Genomic DNA, 21,994 nt, shown 5'->3' with positions numbered 1-21,994 from the left:
TCCACCTGTTTTATGGAGTACTTTTCACAATCCAGTTAAATGCATCAGTTAAATGGGTTGCGAGTAAACTTGACTTGAAAATCTAGCACAGTTCTCAAGGTGCTGTATGAATTAACCACTAGTTTAGTGTTTCTCAATTTTTTTTCTCAAAGGCCCACCATTGTCCACAATATTGTATTTAAGTAACATGTTAATAATTATAATAATTTAATATAAATAATTTAAATTTACTAAATTTGATGTATGAATATAATATAATGTGCTGTATTATATAGCTCAAGGGTTTTTTTTATGTATTGATGTGATTTTTGTAACCCTAATCCTATATTACACTTGAAATGAATCCTGCTCCAGATTATTTTCTGATAATTGCATTAAGATCTATTAATCCTAATACAAACCTGTATTTCTGAAGCCACTGTGGAAATGATCAGCAGTGTGATTTCAGCTTACAGGCAACATATTGTTAGAGTAAAAGATTAATGATTGCCATCATGAAAATTGTTTTGCTCATTTATCACAATCACAATGTAGTGTAATGTCAGTAAAACTTACTTGTAAAACTTGTCTGGCAAATCTTACAACAGACATCCTCCATATCTGCGGCTATTGTGTTATTACTGTGGATACATGACAGATACACCAGTCACCACTGATGAGCACTCATGCTCTCATTTAAGCGTGTGTGTGTGTGTGTGTGTGTGTGTGTGTGTGATGAGGCTGTATCTGAGGGGTGTAATTATATTAGGTGGTGGGGGGAACAGCCAGAGAGATTGAGGCAGGGTTTGGCTCTCTCTTGGGACACTATAGGCAGATCTGCTTGGAGACAAAGCCATGGCAGGCAGAAAACCTTCTAACAACTTAGTCTTATTAATGCTGTCTTTAATATGTATAAATGTAAGCAGAAAAAAAAACACTTGTGCATAAGCTCGGGAATGCTCACCATATAAATTTACACAATAGTGTTAACATTTCTACACAACATTTGTCAATCTTAACCCTAAACCAAACCTAAAATCAAAAGGTACTGCTTGGTTCATAGGCATGTTGTTATAGGAGTAGTCTTTTGACTATTGCTATAAAGTCTGGTCCATTCTGCAGTATATTCTGGCCAAAGGTTCTTTGACATCAACACAAATGTTCAGCATGAAAATTCAGTCCTATTTTCGAATGCAGTTTGTCTTTACCTGGGCTGAATGAAAATGCACATTCACTCTCTGACAGTACATGATGCTTTTAGAAAAGCAGAAATACCCTGATTACTCTGGGACACAAAGCACTACTTAATTTTACTTTTCTGACACCCACTTGTCACGGAGAAGTAAGTAGAGCCGTTCAGATTCTCCTGTTCGCCGATTCCAGGTTTTTCCCCTGCCATTCACTGTCGCTTAGCAAAATTTTAGTTTGTATTAAAAAAAAAATAATGTTTGTGAGCAAAACCAAGTCATGGACCAAAGACAAGAGCAAAGACTACACAAAAAAATTACAAAAAAGTGTGTAGATCATAATCTAAATTTGAGTTAATCTCAAGTAAAAAAAATAAATGCTGATTATTTCATAGACCAAGAACATGATGGAATATACAGTTCAGCTCGTGGATAGGGGTCAAAGAGCCTCAAACGCAACTTTTGATGCATAAATCTTTAAAGGAGACATCTGATTTTTTTTTTTCACTTTTTTCCATTTAGTTTAGGTTTCTGGCATGTCTGCCAGCTTAGAAAAGCTGAAAAGAAAACTTGCAGCCAGTTCGTTATGGGCTGTTTCAATTTACAGCTGTTTTTTTACATAGATAATTAGCTATTTGAATAGGACCAATGAGTGAGTCCAAGGCAGCAATTCACATGTTATGTGTCGACACGCCCCACAGAAGAGAGGGTTGGGGTGAGCAGAAATTAGTAGCTGTGAACGGATCTATTTTTGATAAGGTAAAAAGGGTATTGTTTTACACAACCATGAGGAATTTTAACCAAGGTATGTTGCAGACATTTCATGAAGACCTTAAAGAATCATACCAATTTGTGGAAAATGGACCTCCGATGTCCCCTTTAAACTTTATTAAATCAAGTATGTAATTTTTCCTCAGAAGGGTTCCAGATGTAAAGCCTGGTACACACCAAGCCGACGGTCGGCCGTTGGGCAGTTTTTGTTCGTCGGCCGACAAAGTTTTCTCAGTGTGTTCCGCGCCATCGGCTGAAGTTGGTCCTCGTCGGCTTGTTTTCGGCTGATTCGACATCTTGAATCGGCGTCGGAGCTCGTCGGTCAGTCGGGCCATCTGATCATTCTGATTGGCTGTTCAGCTGGCGAACCAGTGCGCAAGAAAAAAACCCTACTTGGGCGTCGGGTGTCGAGCGTCGGCTTGGTGTGTCAGGGCAACTTTGGACCAAGATGCTGCCGACGTCAGCTGACCCCGCAGTCTGCTTTCGTCGCCATTAGTTCATCGGCTTGGTGTGTACCGGGCTTTAGACACCATTTTGTTTCTCTGTGAACTAACAAGATACTTACATATTCTGTGCACCCCATACTCCTGGAAGCTTGCTAGCTGTCAGCATGTTCTTCTTAGTTCTTCCCTGTGTTTCACAAGTGCTTACAAGTTTTGTGTGCAATGTGCATTAGATGCTCAATAAACGGATCTGTGGGTGTGCCGTCGGAGTTTGAATTTAAGGTTTATTGATCAAGGGTTATGTATTGTGTACAACCTGAAATCTGGAAATGTTGGGACATTTTTTAAAAAATTTGAATAAAATGAAAACTAAAAGACTTTCAAATCACGAGCCAATATTTTATTCACAAAAGAACATCGAGAACTTAACAAATGTTTAAACAGAAATATTACACTTTTATCCTCTAAATGAGCTCATTTCAAATTTGATGCCTGCTACAAGTCTCCAACAAGTTGTCATGGGGGCAACAAAGGGCTGAAAAAGCAAGACATTTTGAAAAGATTCAGCTGGGAGAACATCTAGCAACTTAAGTTACATTACATCAGGTCTGAAGCTAAGCAGGGTTGAGCCTGGTCAGTACCTGGATGGGAGACCTCCGGTGAAAACTAGGTTGCTGTTGGTAGAGGTGTTAGTGAGGCCAGCAGGGGGTGCTCATCTTGTGGTCTGTGTGGGTCCTAACGCCCCAGTATAGTGACGGGGACACTATACTGTAAAAAGCACCGTCTTTCGGATGAGACGTTAAACTGAGGTCCTGACTCTCTGTGGTCATTAAAAATCCCATGGCATTTCTCGTAAAGAGTAGGGGTGTAACCCTGGTGTCCTGGCCAAATTCCCTCTACTGGCCCTTGTCAATCATGGCCTCCTAATAATCCCCATACACTTGATTGGCTCTATGACTGTCTCTCCTCTCCACCTGTAGCTGGTGTGTGGTGAGTGTACTGGCGCCGTTGTACTGTGGCTGCCATCGCATCATCCAAGTGGATGCTGCACACTGGTGGTGGTTGAGGAGAGACCCCCACACATGATTGTAAAAGCGCTTTGGGTGTACAGCAATACACAAAGCGTTATATAAATGCATCATTCATTCAGGTCTGTAACATATGTCTTTAGAGAGGCAGAGTCTCTCAGAAGTAAAGATGAGCAGAGGCTCTCCAATCTGGGAAAGAGTGCGTAAAAAGATTGTGGAATACTTTTAAAAACAACATTCCTCAACATCAAATTTCAAAGGCTTTGCAAATCTCATCATCAACAGTGCATAACATCATCAAAAGATTCAGAGAAACTGGAGAACTCTCTGTGTGTAAGGGACGAGGCTGAAAACCTTTGTTGGATGCCTGTGGTCTTCGGGCCCTCAGATGACACTGCATCACTCATCGGCATTATTCTGTCATTGACATTACTAAATGGGCCCAGGAATACTTCCAGAAACCACTGTCGGTAAACACAATCCGCCGTGCCATCTGCAGATGCCAACTAAAGCTCTATCATGCAAAAAGGAAGCCATATGTGGACATGATCCAGAAGCTCCGTCATGTCCTGTGGGCCAAGGCTCATTTAAAATGGACTGTTTCAAAATGGAAAAGGGTTCTATCAGATGAGTCCAAATTTGGCATTCTTGTTGGAAATCACAGACGCCGTGTCCTCCGGGCTAAAGAGGAGGGAGACCTTCCAGCGTGTCATCAGCGTTCAGTTCAAAAGCCAGCATCTCTGATGGTATGGGGGTGCATAAGTGCATACGGTATGGGCAGCTTGCATGTTTTGGAAGGCACTCTGAATGCTGAAAGGTATATAAAGGTTTTAGAGCAACATATGCTCCCCTCCAGACGGCGTGTATTTCAGCAGGACAATGCAAAACCACATACTATTACAACAGCATGGCTTCGTAGTAGAAGAGTCCGGGTGCTGAATTGGCCTGCCTGCAGTCCAGATCTTTCACTTATAGAGAATATTTGGCGCAACATTAAACAAAAAATACGTCAAAAACGACCACAAACTCTTCAGCAGCTGGAAACCTATATCAGGCAAGAATGGGACCAGATTTCAACACCAAAACTCCAGAAACTCATAACCTCGATGCCCAGGAATCTTCAAACTGTTTTGAAAAGTGGAGATGCTACACCATGGTAAACATGCCCCCGTCCCAACTATTTTGAGACCTGTAGCGTGTATCAAATTTGAAATGAGCTCATTTTGTGCTTAAAATTTGTCAGTTTAAAAATGTATGTACTCTATGTTCTATTGTGAATAAAATATTGGCTCATATGATTTGAAAGTGTTTTAGTTTTCATTTTATTCAAATTTAAAAAACGTCCCAACATTTCTGGAATTCGGGTTGTAAATCATGTTAATATTTTCATTCCATTATGCTATGATACAGATTTTCATGTCCAGATTAAACATTTAGTAGATTTTAATTGGTTGAAATGACCTTGTGTTTGTATGTGTGCAGGAGCAGGCAGCTGAGAGCGAGAATGAGGCCAATGAGAACATGGGGAGGGTTGATGAAGGTGTAGAAGAGTTCTTCACCAAAAAAATAATCCCTGATGACCCCCTGTGAGTACACAACACATACAAACACACTCAAGTATGCAGATCAATGTTATTTAAACAGATATTCAACTTTAATCACAGCACATGATTAAATCATGATCTCTAACAAAGAAATATTCTTACCGGTTGTCAAAAGACATTTCCCATCATGCCTCTCCTCTCCTCGTGTTCAGAAAGCACCAGAGGGAGGATGCCCTCATTAAAGCACAACCTGCAGAGCCCACGTCTGTCACAACTGCCCCTCTTACCACCTCCACTACAACCCCCATCCCCACCACAGCCCCCTCCAAAAACATTAAGAAGAAGTTTGGTGACTTTTTCGCCTTTAAGAAAGTCCGAGCAGGTCGAGGGGCCAAGGGTGACGGCGTTCCTGAGGGCAAGGTGAAAAAGACTTCAATAGCAGATCTCATCCGACCACTCCGGGAGGCAGCACGTGCAGAGAAAGAGCGAGAAAAGGAAAGGGAAAGAGAAAAGGAGAGGGAACGAGAGAAGGAGAAGGAAAAGGAGAGGGACAAAGAGAAACTGGATGAGGAAAACATAGTCAAGGCAGTCACAACCACGGCCACCACCACCATCCTCACCATCACAGATTCTACAACAACTGCACCAGTTATTGAGGACAAAATGTCACCCAGAGCTCCTTCACCTGCCCCCACACCTGTACTGACCCCACCTGCATCCACTCCCACACCTCCTGCCTCCTCACCGAGCAAAACCGAAGAGGTTCCAGCACTGTCCCCTGCTGCACCTCCCACTCCCACCAAAACCCCCAGCCCAGTCCCAGTTGTGTCACCCTCAGAGCGGGAGAAGAGCCGGACCCTGGAGAAGAGCCGCACCCCAGATGGAGAGCGGAGGCCTAAACCCATCCGTCGCTCTCTCAGAGAGGGCAAATCACAGTCCCTCATCCTGCTCTCAGACGTCTTGCCAGAGCAGGATGGCACAGCCACACAAGTAAAGGTAATTGAGCAGTGGTTCTGAATGGGTTAAACTAGATATATTGTATATTTTATATTGTATAAATTAATCTGACTATTTGGTCTGACAATTAATCTGACTAATTTAAAATAAACAAAATTACTGTGGCAGTACCATGGTATGTTCCAAATGTGATTTGATATACATTTACATTTACATTTATTCATTTAGCTGACGCTTTTATCCAAAGCGACTTACAATTGCTATATATGTCAGAGGTCGCACGCCTCTGGAGCAACTAGGGGTTAAGTGTCTTGCTCAGGGACACATTGGTGTCTCACAGTGGATTCGAACCCGGGTCTCTCACACCAAAGGCATGTGTCTTATCCACTGCGCCATTACCACCCCTTTTTGTTATATAAAATAACAAAAAACTAAATCTTTATAATCTTTAAAACAAGATTAATTTATAATATATAAGATTAATATAGATAGTAGATCTGGTATATCTTACGTATTATTTCAATATTGAGAGTATTTTTCTTACCCTATACATGTTTTTGTGTGTTTTAAATCGCATTATATAAACCTCATTCACTTTTGTTAAATTTATGCTAAAAATCTATTTCTCAATAAGGTAAGACAGTATCATGATACTTCAATATTTACTGTATCATGGTAGCGATTGTTTACCATGTTCATGTACACACTAAGAAAACCATCATCTTACCATGGTGCATGTACAAAACTACATGATACTTTTTTGTTGCTGTAACGGCATGTGTTGAGTTACTTTGTGTGATCTGCATTTCTTGTTCTCAGAACAGTCTTTGACGTCATTGGCCAAGACTGTTGTTACTCTATATATAAATGTGTCAGAAGTGAAATTGTCACAGTGTGAATATGGGTGTGATGTAATATCAGCACATCTAAAATATTTTATAAACATGATGCTGAAATTGTTTTTCTTGCAGCATCTGTTGGTGCATAATATGATTTTTGCCAGCTAATGCTGAAAACTGTGAGTCAGTATTAAATAGTTTGGTCGCTGATCCAAAATCCCTCTGGATGAGAGGGCACTGTCAGTTTTAGAGGTTCCTATTGACTATTTAATGTACGGCTGACTTCACTTCCTAAAAAAGTGCTCTGAAAGCTCCTAGAATAAATATTGATAGAAATGTTTCTTGTGCTGTTTGTACAAAAATATTCTGAGGTAATCTTTTGGTTACTGTCTAGAAACATGCCTCAGAGAGCTCGTCCAGCTTCGAACAGTGTCTCCATGTCATGCTTCACCGCATGGGAGTCACCAAAACATCTCCTACTGACACTAAACAGAGCCAGGTAAGTGCGGGTATTTCATGCTTCAAATTTTCTTTCTGGGATGTTAGATATTTGTCTTTGCTACTTGCCATGTTTTTAGTAGTGTGTTGTTGCCAAACAGTCCAACCTTTTAATGTGAAAAACATGTACCCTTTTGAACCAAATTAATTGAACAACTTTGTTCTCTGAAGACCTTTTAAACTTTAACAGTCATAAATAATTCACTGTTATCGGAAATGCCTTATATCAGGAAAAACACCTTGCCCCAGTAACATTCGCTTACTCTGCTAAAACTGCAGTATCAAAATCATCACTTATTCTTTACATGAAAAAGGGTTTGGGTGAATTAGATTATACACTTACTTCACTAGGAATCTTATTTAAACCAGTTTGATCCTCTTACAGAGCAAGGATGAGGAGCTGAGGAAAGCCAACTCTGAGGGTAAGACATATTTCTCAGCTACAGTATGTACTTCTCCGTGCTGGGATGTGAGAATTTGCCGCATTGTTAGTGCTGCGTCAGCACATCTGTTTTTTGACAGTGGTGATCTCAGTGTTTCTGCTTTGGGGTTTCAGGTGTGCCTGCTAGAGAGTGACATCATAGTGTGGCCTATGTGTGCTTCCTATGTGGTTAGGCCATTCACTGATTATGAGATGCAAAATATAGTTTCTCCTCTTTATTTTCTTAATTCACACTGAAAATCTTTGCTTTCATTGAAATGCTGTTAAATAATCAGGTACGTTTAAAGGGGTCACATGATGCGATTTCAAATTTTACATTGTCTTTGGAGTGTCACAAGCTGTTCGTGCATAGATAAGATCCGTAAAGTTGCAAAGATTTTAAAGTCAAACCCAAAGAGATATTCTTTATAAAAGTTAAGACTCGTCCACACCTTTCTAACGCCTCATTTAAACATGCCCCCACATATCTATGTCACTGTGTTGGACGATTTGCATAACACTGCCCAAATGTTTACACAAAGAAAGAAGGCGTAACTTTCGCTGCTGTGTGTTTCCAAATATGGTATGGGGCGTAACATTTCCGTCACACGCTTGAGGTGTTTGGCCAATCACAACGCACTGGATAGCTGGCCAATTAGAGCACACCTCGCTTTTTAGAATGATGAGCTTTGTAAAAATCGACGCGTTTCAGAAAGGCGAGGCAGAGATATTTGGAAAATAATGTTTTTTTTGAACCTTAAACTGCGTAAACGCATTGCATCACACCAAATACACAAAATAATGTTATTTTTAGCATCGTCTTATGACCCCTTTAATTCCATTTAAATATGTTTGTATTTATATACCATCTCTCTCTCTATCTATATATATATATATATATATACCACACACACTCGCATAGAAGTCTAGCAAAAGGCCATATGTCTGCACATAATGCAATGATTAAAACAAACAGCAAGAATACCTTGCAGCATTGATAAATCCAATTTAAAGGAAGTTTCACCGTTTCAGCCATAAAATCATTTTCCTTAAAGCTATTTGCAGTACATTTATTGTTATGCTCAGCATGTATTTCATGTGCAGCATTTTCTCTGTTGTTTAGTACACATTGCTTGCTTTTTAGGGGCAATACTTGACAAACCTGAGCCACCGCCTACATTTATGAAACCCCGCACAATGTCCACCTCATCAGGTAAGAAAGGAATCACCCAGCTTCATTTATTTGCATCATAGCAAGGCACAAGTTGTGATGAAACGAAAGTATTGACAGATCTTTTCCTCTGTGATGTACATAGAAAAAAATCAGGGTGAGGTTCTAACAAAAGAAATCTAGCATACAACACCAGAGGAAAGATCTCGAAGATTGACTTTTGACATTTTGATTAAGAATCACGAGGTCAAAAAAGGAAACATATCAATAGATAATTTGTTCACAATAAGATAACATGCATTTAGAAAATATTTCAAACCTCTTATTTTCTCCAGACACCAGGCGACCAACCCGAGTGACCCAAAGTGTTACAGACTTCCACCGTACAGAAAAGCCGCTACTTCCAGAGCGTCCTATAGGCCCGTTGCCCCCTAAACCGGCCATGAAGCCCATTCTGCTTCCTGGTAGTGAGGCAGCACGGACAGCCACGCCCAGCCCCTCTCAGGATGGCCAGGCAGAGGTATCCGAGACTATCTCTCTCTCCCAGACTCAGGAGAAAGATCCTCCAACTCCACCTCCCCGCAAAGAGATGCCCCCTGCCCCCTCACCACGGAGGAATCTCAAAACCGATATGAGAGAGCGTTCAGAGAGAGCACAATCCGTCACTGAAGGTTTGCCTCTCTGTCAGTCTAGTGGGGATGATGGGGCATACGGACATTGGATGGCCAGTTTTAGCATCCACATGTCTTTTCGAATGCTGTTTCAGTATGCAGATATTTTTTCACAGAGCTTGGTAGATTACTTACAAATTGTAGTCCATTACCGATTCCAAATTACATGACAAAAATTGTAGTTGGTAACGTAATTCATTGCATTACACATTTTAGGTAATATAACCGGGCTATTTTAGATTACTTTTAGATTACTTTTGACCCATTTCGTTTATCATATTGGTTTAAATAGGAAAATCTTGTACCATATTGATATAAAAATACAAAGAGTAAGAAAATATATTCCATTCGTTGTTATTAACAGCATGAAGTTCATTAAACATGACGTCAAGGTTTCCCAAACTGGGATTCGTGAAGGAACTGCAGGGGGTTTGTGAATTTAATGAAAAGCTAATAATTAATTAAAACACAATTTTAAATTAAAATAAATAATTTTAAAATAACATCAATCAAAATAAAACACTTACTAAAAAAACAAAATAAACCTTTCAACGTCAGAGAACCGTGAGCATGCAAATGAATTTTAAATTTATTTATTTTAAATATATTAGGTAAATGAGATTCAGATGACAAATAGTTTTGGAATCCCTGCATTATGTAAATAACCTGAATTTGTGCATTTTAATGTGTTTGAAAGACAAAAGCCTTCCAAAGGCATAATAATACATGATTAAATTACCTATATTTGATAATTCAAATAAAAATGTATGTTCATCAGTAGTAATGTTGAAACACTTCTTAAACCTGAAATGATATCCAGTGGCCAAATGCTGTGTGACTGGTCTTTGTGTGAATGTCCACAAAACTGGAAGACTTTCTGAGTGTATATATTAGAAAGGAACATTTAAAAGATGAAAAAGAGGAATTAGGGAGAATTGATACATTATAAATAATTTATTGGTATTGTGTGAATAATGTGAAGTCATGTAATCAATAAAAAAGCTACTGTAGTCTGATTATGAGTATTTTAAAATGTAATTTAATGGACTCTTAATTTTACGTAATCCAGATTACATGTAATCAGTTACTACCCAGCTCTGGTTTTTCATCTGAACATTTTTTTCCCCATACAGTGACAGTTCATGTCTGTCAAAATCCAACAAGCTTATTTTGTTTTAGAGAGGACAAGTATTATTAGTAAATAGCGATTTAATTGTCTGTTCCACTTCAGAAAACTTAAAACATAGGACATCATCATATGCACTTTTGTGAACAGGTTCTTTTTAATGAATCCGCACAACCAGTGTAGTCTGATTTTCAAAATGAATGACTCCTATGAGCCGGATCTTTTAAAGAAAAATGTAAGAAGACAAGTTACCATTCAGATTTTTTGAACATCCCTTTAATTGATTGAAAGCCTATCTATCTCATATTCTGTTTCTTACTTTTCACTTTGTCTCATGCATGTACACAAGATCGGCCTTTATGATATCCATCACCGTCTAAACAAATTTATAATACTAAAGTAGGGCCACATAATGACTCAACTAGTGTCTGTTTTCATTCAACACCTCCCTCGATGGCCGATCTCAAAGCTCTTAGAGTCTGCCGGCTCTTACAGGACTCGGCCGAACACAATTCAGTTAGCTCTGTCCCATCAGTCATGTAATTCAATGCTTGTGAGGCCGATGCAGCAAATGGGCCCTGATGAAAATGCATTCATTCTTTGAGTGTTGGTCCAAAATACTCTTTGTAGCTCCAAATGTTATCTTAGTGCAATAACCACATAACTGAGAATATGAATAATGTGATAAGCTGAACGTCCCTTGGCGGTATCAAGTGTTGTGTATGTGTCAGCATTTTAAGCAGTCCCTCATTTTTTTCTTGATTTTCATTCAAGTTCCACCCTACATCCATATATACCGATACAGATATTTTTCTCATTTGTGAATCTGTTATGAACAACCTTGTGATGTTCATATCTGTGGCATGGTGGTAGCACATACACTCATGACATAAAGGGTAACATGGTTTGAATCCTGATTGTATTGTTTCCCGATTTCCCTCATTCCCACTGTCAATCCTCCCCTTCCTATATGATAAAAGGCATAAAACAGCCTCGAAGACTCTGTGCTGTATTATATTAATGTCTTTTATAAGAACGGACACAGTCTGACCGTATTTCCTCTCATAGAGACCCTCCCTATACCACGTCCCCGCATGAAGCACTCTCCCCAGCGCCGTGCTGTGTCTGTCCATGAGGACTCTCTCCTCCAACACGCCGCCATGCTTGACCCTGAGGGTGAGCATCTGATGTCTCATACCTGTTACTCACAATATGTCAGTTACATTCACATTCACGTGTTTCTAAACAGCGCTCTGAATAATCCTGTTCATGTTAAATGAGAGCGATGTTTTGAAGAAGGTGGATGGAAGAAAAAAAATTATTGGACAGAATGTGTCATGCAACTTTTTGAAGTCAATTAGCATTTTATACTATACGGACAAAAGTATTGGCACACCCCGTTCTAATGAACAGGTTTGGCTACTTTAGTCATTTCTATGAGTACAAATCTTAATGTTAAAGCATATAATGATATTCTAGGGAATTGTGTGCTTCTAATTCTATAGCAACAGTTTGGACAGGACCCTTTTCTATTCTAACATGACAGTGCTTCTGTGTATACGGCACGGTTAAAAAAGACATGATTGATTCAGTCAGTGTGGAAGAACTTGACCGGTCTGCAGAAAGCCAAGTCCTGATCCCAGCTGAACACCTCTGGTGTGACTTTATATGCAGACCTTGAGCCAAACACCAGTGACTTGTACACATGGGTACAGTCATTTTAGACACTTCCAAAACTGTTGATACAGAGATGGAAATATAATCTTTAAATACATATATTATGTTTCCATCTTTGTTGCCACAGTTTTAGGAGTACCTTTTTTCTGTTCTAAAGAAAAGGGTGTCCCAATACTTTTGTCCATATAGTGTAAATACCATTTAAACATTTGGGGTTGGTAAGATGTTTCTGAAAGAAGTCTCCAGCTCATCAAGGCTGCAATTATTTGATCAATAATAGTGAAATTGCGAAATATTGCTACAATTTAAAATATGAAATTTAAAAATTAGTTTTCAGCAGCCATTACTCCAGTGTTCAGTGCCACATGATCCTTTATAAATCTTTCTAATATGCTGATTTGCTGTTCAAAAGCCATTTCTTATCAATGCAGAAAATAGTTGCTGCTTAGTATTTTGGTGGAAACTGTGATGCATTGTTTGAGGAATAAAAAAGTTCAAAAGAACGGGATTTGTTTGAAACATACCTTTTTGGTAACATTATCAATGCCTTAACTATAATTTTTGATCAATTTAAGTATTAATTTCTTTAAAAAAAAGTCTTACTGACCCCACACTTTTGAACCGTATTGTGAATGAATTAAAAGGTAAAAGATGTAGATTAAAACACAAATGTTGATGCTGATTTCATAGGGTCATTAAAACACCAAATGCATTTCTTTGTTTGCTTTTATTATTTTTTTTTGTTCTGCAAGCAACAAATCTACTGTATGGCACTTTTCAGTAATGGCAGTTGTTATTATGGCCTCTCTTAGAGCTAAAGGCTGCGCTGCCAAGACGGCAGAGGTCACCGGGGCGGAAGCGAGTGAACCTGGGAGAACTGACGCCCTGCTCAGAGGATTTACCAGAGGGTGAGGAAGGTGAGAGGAGGAAGAGATTGACTCTACTCCTCCACAAGAAACCTGAGATGTATTTAGATGTATTTAAACCTATACCTATATAGTAACTTTCTATAAATTTTTTATATAAATATAGTCTATAGCTCCTATAGTCTGCATGACATAGTCTGCCGATATTTGTGTACCAAACTAATACAATTTGTGCAGTACAGGTATCGTGCTTACGTGTCCATGTGCATTCACAGTGAAATCTGGGGAAAAAGAGGATGGCACTGGACAGGTCGATGAGGCGAACAGCACAACAGTCACAGACAGCCAATCAGAGCAGAGCCCATCCGAGCTCAGTGAGCAAGTGACCAACCAGGAGAGGGGGGTGACAGTCTCAGAGGAGCACACAACGCAGGGAGAAACATCAGACCAAAGAACTGAATCCCCCTCACCTGAGATACACATGGACTGACCCTGCTCAAATCTATTTTCTATCATGTGTACCTTTGCCTTGCACGCCAGATTATGTACAAAAGAATGAATTATGAACAAATGCGTTTAAAAAAAAAAAAAGAAGAGTAAATCAATACCTATACTTGTTAATAATGATTAAAAAGTGAATTCTGTTGTGTCATTACGAGTCCTGGCTTTTTCATGGATGCGAACATGCATCTCTTTTCCCTTTCTCAAAAATACTAGTTCTCTTGGCTCAACGTGAACATTTGGCAATAAAACGCTTGGCAGGGATTTTATTAAACTTAGTGATAGTTCTAAACCTGTATGAGTTGCTTTCTTCTGTTGAACAGAAAATATTTTGAAGAATGTTGGTAAAACAAAAAAAACACAGTTGACAGTATTCATTGACTTCCACTGTATTTTTCTTCCATACCATGAAAGTCAATGGTTATCGTCAACAGTTTGATAACCAACGTTCTTCAAAATATGTTCATTTGTATTCAACAGAAGAAACTTGTACAGGTTTGAAACAACTTTAGGATGAGTAAATGAAGACAGAATTTTAATTTTTGGGTGAACTATCGCTTTAAAGCAACTGTATGTAGTTCTATCAGGACCACTATAATCAAAATTATTGACACTCCGCATTCAATTTGGTTTGGCTGTGTGGTTCTATTCTGGCCAAAAACGCCCTGCCCATCCATGTAGCCGGTCATGAATGAGCAGGGAAAAAATGAGAGTCTGATTCAACGAGGGATATCAGAAAGCCAAGTCCTGACTGTGGCGAAAGGAGGAGCTAGGGATGGAGGAGGACAATTTGCTCCTGAACAAGCGAAAAAACTGCTGAATAATACTGAACAGAGCTCATATAGGAATGCAGTGATAGGTGTCATATTTCTATACGTATATGTGATAAGCTGAGAATCAGCCAATGCAAGCTTGACTCCCATTACCTGCCAGAACTAACGCTATACGCTTAATGTTTGGGACTTTGGAGCCCCCTGCAGTTAGAGATTGTCAAAAATATGTGATTGTCTTAATGTAGATACATGTACAGTCTCTGCACAAGCATTTGTTGCTGCCGTAAAATAATCCACCCTTTTTGCGTAATTTAGGACCTGCTCCCTAAACTAAAAAAATAGTCTTATTATTGACCTTATTATTGACTTGAAGCGGCTTTGCTTACATACTCATAGAACAAGACGTTTGGGGGGATCATAGGAATATTAGCCGTATTAGAAGTCAGAGTACCATCAGAATTATTTCAAGGTTAGAAACTACATACAGTTGCTATAAATACATTGCTACATGTAAAAGGAAAGTAAATCTTTCTGCAGTCACCCAGCAGCACCTCTGAAGTGTTATTGGCACAGAGCTTTTTTAGCTCCCTGTCCCTGTTTGTAGTGCACAACGTGTATTACATCATACACAAGTATATTTAAGATTCTATTTTATGAAATGGCTTTAAACCTCATTTACAGTGGCTAAAAATGAAAGGAATTTAGAATTATGAAGTCATTTTTGAGATTATAAATGACATTTTGGTTGACCTTTCAGGTCATATTACATGACAAAAAGCAGCCAAATGCTTTCCTCTTATAGTTCAGGTATTTATGCAAACTAATGACACTAAAATCAGTGTTTTCAAATCTATTATGGTGACTAGCGGTTTTCATTTTCCAAAATACACTTCTTATTATAGGCCTAATGTTCTTTTATTCCAGTTTAACCAGGATCTGTTAGCCGAAAAGCCCACATGCTTTGAGTCATCATTCCACGTGTGTTTCTACAGCATGTTACTCCCTCCAGTACGCAGCAAGTGGCGGGTGTGCAGATTTGGCCGGTGAATGTTAATGGAACACAGGAGAACCATCTGTGAGTGTGGAAGTGCTGGAGAGCACAGAAGCTTGCACTAAACCACAGATGAGAGTGGCGTGAGTAAACCACCCTCCATTTGGAATACAACCAAATTGTTTTTACTACTCTTTCAGCTGTTATTTTCAGGTCCGAGGCACACATTTAGCTTACTAGCCAACATATTACACCAAAACCGCAGGACAGCAAATCACAAAAGCAAAACAAGGTGGTGTTATTATATTCTAAACCATTTTATTTCTTGAAAATACTAGCAATTGGCACTTATTATACAATAAGAAAATTAAACTTGCCCAGAAAAAAAAATAAATGGAAAGTATCACGTTGTAAAGAGTAAATCCATTTCTTAAGACGACCATACAATCAAAGACAAACCACAAAAACAATGAGCAGTCACTCCACCAATGATTGGACTTTAGAAAAATAAATCCATTTGTGCAATTGAGAGACCATAGGCTCAGACGAATAAAGCATAGCTTTCAGTGCGTCCCACTAATGTTAGCGCTCCAATCATAAAATGATCAGTCTGATTTACATTAACTCACACCACACAAGCTTTGAATGAATTTTTTTTCCAGAACACAAGAACTTCCTGAGGGCTTGAATATGGGAGAACACAAGTCTACAAATGCTTATACTGAAGAAATGTGTAACTTATATTTGAGAAGTAAGTTTGGTTTCGATGTCAGTCTGAAAACTCTGCTACTGTGTCTTAAGATCATATTCATATCAGTTTCAGAATTACACCTCTTGCTGATAATGTAGTTACTGAACAAGAAGATAGAGAGAACATCTACATGTGTGAGTACATATTTTTGTAACTTAAGCATCGTATTTTATATACTTCTGTACATAACTTGGGTTTCAGATTCTGATATTATAATTTTGTGCATTCTATAGTAATTCCGTTTGATCTTTCCACATGAGATTTCTCTAAAAATAACAGTGTCTGCGATGTATAACGGCTGTAGAATAGTGTTATCATTTCTTTGGTGAAGGTTTAAGTGATTCTAAGATGGATTCAGCTGAAATCTGTTTTACATTCACATGTTAGGCATAAGAGGTGAGGCTGCCACATACAGAATCGTATGGGCAAATAAGTGTCAAAGCAACATTGTATCACTAATATATACAGAAATAATGTGAAGGCCAAATCCTGAAGCCCATTTGAAAAACAAATTCTTAATGACTTTGAATGTAAAACCAGGTCACAAATATGTAATTTAACCAACAAAAGCCACTTAACTCCAGCAGGAAATCTTATGCCATGAAACGATTACAATATCAAAGTCCACACACAAGTGTGTGCAACTGTAATCTCTTGAAATATGCCTGCAATCAGAGGCAAAATACACATAAAACATTGTGAAGTAGAGAAACTAATTTAAATTTCTAGCCTTTGGCCTAATGGATTCATGTAATCAGTGCAAAGTGAATGCAAGTTGATCCTCTCAAGCATAATTTAAGGGCAAGCTGGAATGGGCTTTAATATGTACATCAAATGAGTCATCACCTCATCCAAAACTTTATAAAAAGACAAATTTAGTGTTAAGAAAGGAAAATGAAATGAAACTAACAAACAAAATATCATTTATAATGATTAAAAAAAAAAAAAAAAAAAAAAGAGTATATGTGCAAGATGACTCCACCTGTAACGCGAGGCTAGCTCTGCTTTAAAAGGTAGCTCGTAATGTTTCCTTTTCAAATGAAAAGTCCCATGTTACTTGAAGAACTCATCAGAAACCCGTTTGGAAAAAATACCATAGTTCTGTATCAAAGGAAACAAGTTGTTGGGACTGTTTGGGAAGTAAGGCCTCCATGTTTTGCATATGACGCCCAGGTGACTGTACCGCTTCCTCTCCTTGTGATGGCAGCCTGGTGTGCCAATGTCTTAGTGCTACAGGGTAGCCAGCACTCTGAGGAAGGAAATGATAAAAACACACAACGACTGTCCTACTCCAAACACCAAGGCCTCCAAGGAGAACATGCTCTTCCCAGCCGCTTTATAAACTCCTGCTATGGCTGCACCTGTAAGACATTTAAATTGATGTGTAAAATATTTAGTGACCGTTTTATCATTAAATGTCAAAATAAATTATTAAAGGGATAGTTCACCCGAAAATGATGTTTATCTGCTTACCCCCAGGGCATCCAAGATGTAGGTGACTTTGTTTCTTCAGTAGAACACAAAGATTTTTAAAGAGGACCTATTATGCAAAAATCACTTGTATAAGGTGTTTGAACACAGTTGTGTGGCCGCAGTGTGTGAAAACAACTGGTAAAAATCCACCCACTCTTTTTTTTATAATAAAAAAAATCATAAACAGTAGTTTCAGATTCTTCCTCTGTTCACGTCACTGAGGTCCCGCCTATTTGTGCCGCTGCCCTATAAGCATAGACACAGGACTGAGTGAGAAGCAGCAGTCTGACTCCGCCATTACTGTTTACTTGCTGTAGCTGCTGGAGATATATAATGTCAGCGCCAAAGAGGCATTTCAAGTGTTGTGGGATGCACTAACGAACATAGGAGTCTCCATAGACGCCCTCCATCTAAGGACACTGTGGTTAAGATTCATTGTCTAAGGAAATGTCCCGGAAAAAATTGGTAAAGTCCCCAATACGTGTAGGGATCAATACCAACACTTTGTGCGCAAATGTCAGCTCTATACAAAGTATCACGCGTTTGTTTTCCAAATTGCCCTGCTGAAAGAGCTTCTTGGCACTCTGTAAGGCTAATGATGTTAAAGCTACCATTGTCTCTGCCTGTTTTCACTGGTGCTGCCTTCATGAATGATCGTGAATAGGAATGTGGTAGTTAAAAGTTGCATATGAAAGCAATGCGAGTCAATCGCTTCAGTTTGTTGAGTTCATAACCACGAGTGGGACTTAAAAAGTTTGTGATAGCTGGTCTCATGGTGCATCGCATGCTATGTTATTTTGATCGCACTGTGCTCCCCATCTGTTATGCACAGTACAATTAGATGACTGGCTTTTAAACGGAGTAAGTTTTCTGTAAAGATAACAGGCTTGTTCTAACGTTAATAGTGGAATGTTTATTTGCAAAGGCACTGCTATTGCCGGAGCTTGAGCTCTTGAAGCTCCACCCTCTTCTCTGGGAGCACCAGCTCATTTGCATTTAAACCGCTATATTCAAATACAGCGCGTTCTGGCTCATACACTAAACGTGGCAATTTTAACAAGATATAAAAAATTCTCTGTTGGGTATTTTGAGCTAAAACTTCACATACACGCTCTGGGGATATCAGATACTTATTTTACATCTTGTAAAAAGGAGCATAATAGACCATTTTAGGGCCGACGTCACAATTACGTCACAGCGCTAGCTGGAGGCAAAACAAAGCGAAAACTGGAGGCGGCCAATTCAAACCAGCGCATTCAACTCGGCTACATAAGGAGCTAAAAACATCATCTTGTTGGGTGGCCAAATCGATGTTGTAGAGCAGGGGTGCCCAACCCTGTTCCTGGCGATCGACTGTCCTGCAAAGTTTAAAATTTGCCGCGTGTATACGTCACTCATTGTTTTTAGATCGTTTCTGCATTTATTTAGTTTCCTGAGGGACACTGGTATAGCAAATAGAATATAGAATACAGTTTTGGAAATCATTATTATTAATTAAAGGGGAAGGGGAAGAAGAGAGATGGAAGTCTCCCTTCTAATTACAGTTTATCTCCGTCTAGCTCCGGTTCACACTCCAGTACAGTAGGTGGCGGTAATGCACCACTGAAGTTTGTCTCTCAAAGCCGTGGGTCCCATTGACTGCCATTATATGACTGACAGACTGCAACAGTTTGAGTTAAAAATCTTTGTTTGTGTTCTGCTGAAGAAACAAAGTCACCTACATCTCGGATGCCCTGGGGGTAAGCAGATAAACATCAAATTTTCATTTTTGGGTGAACTATCCCTATAAATACCAACATTTTGTATGTCTAGATCAGGGGTGTCCAATCCTGGTCCTGGAGGGTCAACGTCCTGCAGAGTTTAGCTCCAACTTGCCCCAACATATCAATCTGGAAGATTGTAGTAATCCTTATGACCTTGATTACTTTGGTTCAGGTAACTTTGGTTTAATTGGGGAGCTAAATTCTGCAGCTGGATTGGACACCCTTGGTCTACATGCTTTTCATATTCATTATGACATATCCCAGATGTCGCTAGATCAAACAAACAAAAACAAGCTACATACTAGTAAGAACCCCTCCAAACAGTGGGCCGATGATGCCCATGAGCAGGATGCCGATTGGGAAAAATCGTGCCATTTTATGTCTGCGGAGGGTTGCCAGAGCCAGGAGGGCAGCAGGCAGGTGGAACACCAATGAGGAGACAACAGCCCACAGGAACACCCCATACCACATCTCTGCCAAAGCAAGACATCATATTCAGAAACACATTCAAATCCTGAAGATCAGCCAACAGTCTATAAAACCTTACCACACCTGTGATGTAAACATCTCTCATGTAACCTTAGAAAAGATCTCAATGACTGGCATCATGGAAATTAGTTTGTTGGTGGTGAAGCGCCATTAGTTATAATACAAACCTGTAATACTGTATGTACTAAATTTGAATATTTAACTACATATTTCCATCACACAATTTAAAGAAGATAGATACACAGACAGGCAGGTAGCGAGATGGATGGATGCATGAATGGGTAGACAGACAGACATAGATGGGCCCAAAGGTTCAGACAGACTGACAGTAGACAGATGAATAAATGAATAGATAGATGCATATATAGATGGTTACATGGACTGGCAGGTAGACAGATGGACTGATAAATAAATGGATGGAGAGATAGATAGACGAATTGATATAGATTGAACAACAGGTTGACAGACATTCATTACTAGAATATAACGACAGAGAGATAGATAAATGTCTATCAGTCGATCTCTAGTAATATCTGTCATTGTGTCTGTCCGTCTAATGATAGACAGAACAAACAGATAAATGTTTATCTGCCTATCTTTCTGTAGTGATATCTGCCATGATGTGTGTCTAAAGATTTATATATAGATCTCTCCCTATCGATCTGCAGCAATATCTGTCGTTCTGTTTGTTTGTCTAGATAGATAGATAGATAGATACCCATCTATCTGGAGTGATATCTATCGTTCTGTATGTATATCTGCCGTTCTGTCTGTTTGTCAGACTAAAGATAGATAGACAGATAAATAGATGTATTTTTGCCTCTCTCTATGTAGAAATACCTGTCCTCTGAATGTCTGTCTGTCGTTCTGTCTGCCTGTCTATAGATATACTAACAAACAAGATAGAACTACTATGTAGATAAATAGACAGAAAAACAGACAGATAAATACATATGTACATATCTATCGACATTTCCCAATAACACCATAATTTTATCAAACACAAGCATCCAAACTAATTTAACATTAGCAGGACAAGCTAACAAACTAGCATTAGTTGCTAACCCATTATCAGTCTGAAAGCCTGACCTCTTTTTCAGTGCAGTGCCAATCATACAACACGACAGTAGTGTCTGATCGCAGTACAATCATGAGCCGATCAAATGATGTGTGATGTCTGCTGTGGTGTGAACACTCACCGGTGAAATCGCACAGAGAGGTGTCGTTCCTCCCGCAGTTGGTGACATTTTTCCTCGGCACCAAATTCAAACTGAGGATCTGCTTCACGAATCCTACGTTATATTCGTCCTGCATTTCTCTTAAGATCAACGGCGCGATCATGCGTGAGGAAAGTGTCAAATCCGAATAACAGCATTAGAAAAGGAATGTGGGTTTGAGCTGAGCGTTTGTTTTTAGCACAGATGCTCATCCATCTGCATGAACGTCCATTTGAACCGCGGAAACCCAATGAGATTTACTTTCATTAACCTAAAAGCACTGTCAACCTACCAATGCCCTGTAAGACTGTTCAAAAAACGAGAACAATGTCATTTTAACGACCACAACTATGTCTCGTTTGAGATTATCTTGCTGTCACCTGTGATTTGCTACAGGCTTATAGGCGGGGCCTGTACGATTTGTAGCGTCTGTCCCTCCTCGGTATCCGTAAAAACAGATTCGCATATCATATGGATAGAATGTGAAATTTTGCTTCAGTTTATTAATTTAATTTGATTCCATTTTATGCTGTGGACTGTCCATAATAATTATGTTTATTGTCGTTGTTGTTGTTTAATAAATATTTTTCAAATATTTTTGTCACTGTTTTTTAGCACAAGGTTGGTACATGAAAACGATTTTTTTTTTTAATACAAAGAAATTATAATAGAAGTGGCCAGAGGGCATAATCGTATTACTTTTATTAATTTTTAAAATTAATTTGATTAATTTATTAATTAACTTTTGATATATTTATTACAATGACCTTATAATATAATATTTAACCTTTATTTACCTCTAATAATAATACTAAAAATAGTAATAATAGTAGTAGTAATTGTTGTTGTTTTTAATAA

At 38.8% G+C, this 21,994-nt stretch overlaps 2 protein-coding genes across 3 annotated transcripts in view; one reads left to right on the top strand and one right to left on the bottom strand.

Annotated features, from left to right (window-relative positions):
• The window catches only part of LOC306842663 (capping protein, Arp2/3 and myosin-I linker protein 3-like), a 41,040-nt gene extending 27,211 nt beyond the window's left edge, over nt 1-13,829 (top strand). The window contains exons 32-40 of one of the 2 annotated variants that reach the window (XM_079373660.1): nt 4,891-4,994; nt 5,165-5,948; nt 7,143-7,247; nt 7,632-7,668; nt 8,812-8,880; nt 9,174-9,509; nt 11,704-11,811; nt 13,125-13,220; nt 13,454-13,829. In XM_079373660.1, the coding sequence (XP_079229786.1) occupies nt 4,891-4,994; nt 5,165-5,948; nt 7,143-7,247; nt 7,632-7,668; nt 8,812-8,880; nt 9,174-9,509; nt 11,704-11,811; nt 13,125-13,220; nt 13,454-13,668 (1,854 nt within the window). In that variant the 3' untranslated portion in view covers nt 13,669-13,829. Of the gene's footprint in view, nt 1-4,890; nt 4,995-5,164; nt 5,949-7,142; nt 7,248-7,631; nt 7,669-8,811; nt 8,881-9,173; nt 9,510-11,703; nt 11,812-13,124; nt 13,230-13,453 lie in introns of both variants that reach the window. The other variant, XM_079373659.1, reaches the window with a different exon arrangement.
• A 1,915-nt stretch (nt 13,830-15,744) lies between these two features.
• Nucleotides 15,745-21,551, bottom strand: LOC306843363 (transmembrane protein 170A). Its single transcript, XM_079374808.1, has 3 exons — nt 21,119-21,551; nt 19,733-19,903; nt 15,745-17,555 (listed from the first exon to the last, which is right to left on the bottom strand). Exons 1-3 carry the CDS (start codon nt 21,258-21,260, stop codon nt 17,425-17,427), a joined length of 444 nt encoding a protein of 147 aa, XP_079230934.1. The 5' UTR covers nt 21,261-21,551; the 3' UTR covers nt 15,745-17,424.
• Between the last annotated feature and the right edge of the window lie 443 nt (nt 21,552-21,994).

Source organism: Barbus barbus (assembly GCF_936440315.1).
Source record: "Barbus barbus genome assembly, chromosome: 23".
NCBI lineage: Eukaryota > Metazoa > Chordata > Actinopteri > Cypriniformes > Cyprinidae > Barbus > Barbus barbus.
The sequence above is the reverse complement of the archived record's forward strand: the minus strand, read 5'-3'. Positions and strand labels throughout refer to the sequence as shown.

What these genes read in the sequence shown, in the direction of transcription:
- LOC306843363 (XM_079374808.1), bottom strand. Translation starts at nt 21,260, where the DNA reads ATGATCGCGCCGTTGATCTTAAGAGAAATGCAGGACGAATATAACGTA. An exon ending in CTCTCTGTGCGATTTCACCG is followed by an intron (nt 19,904 to 21,118) that starts GTGAGTGTTCAC and finishes TTGCTTTGGCAG; the next exon opens with AGATGTGGTATGGGGTGTTC. An exon ending in GTTTGGAGGGGTTCTTACTA is followed by an intron (nt 17,556 to 19,732) that starts GTATGTAGCTTG and finishes AATGTCTTACAG; the next exon opens with GTGCAGCCATAGCAGGAGTT.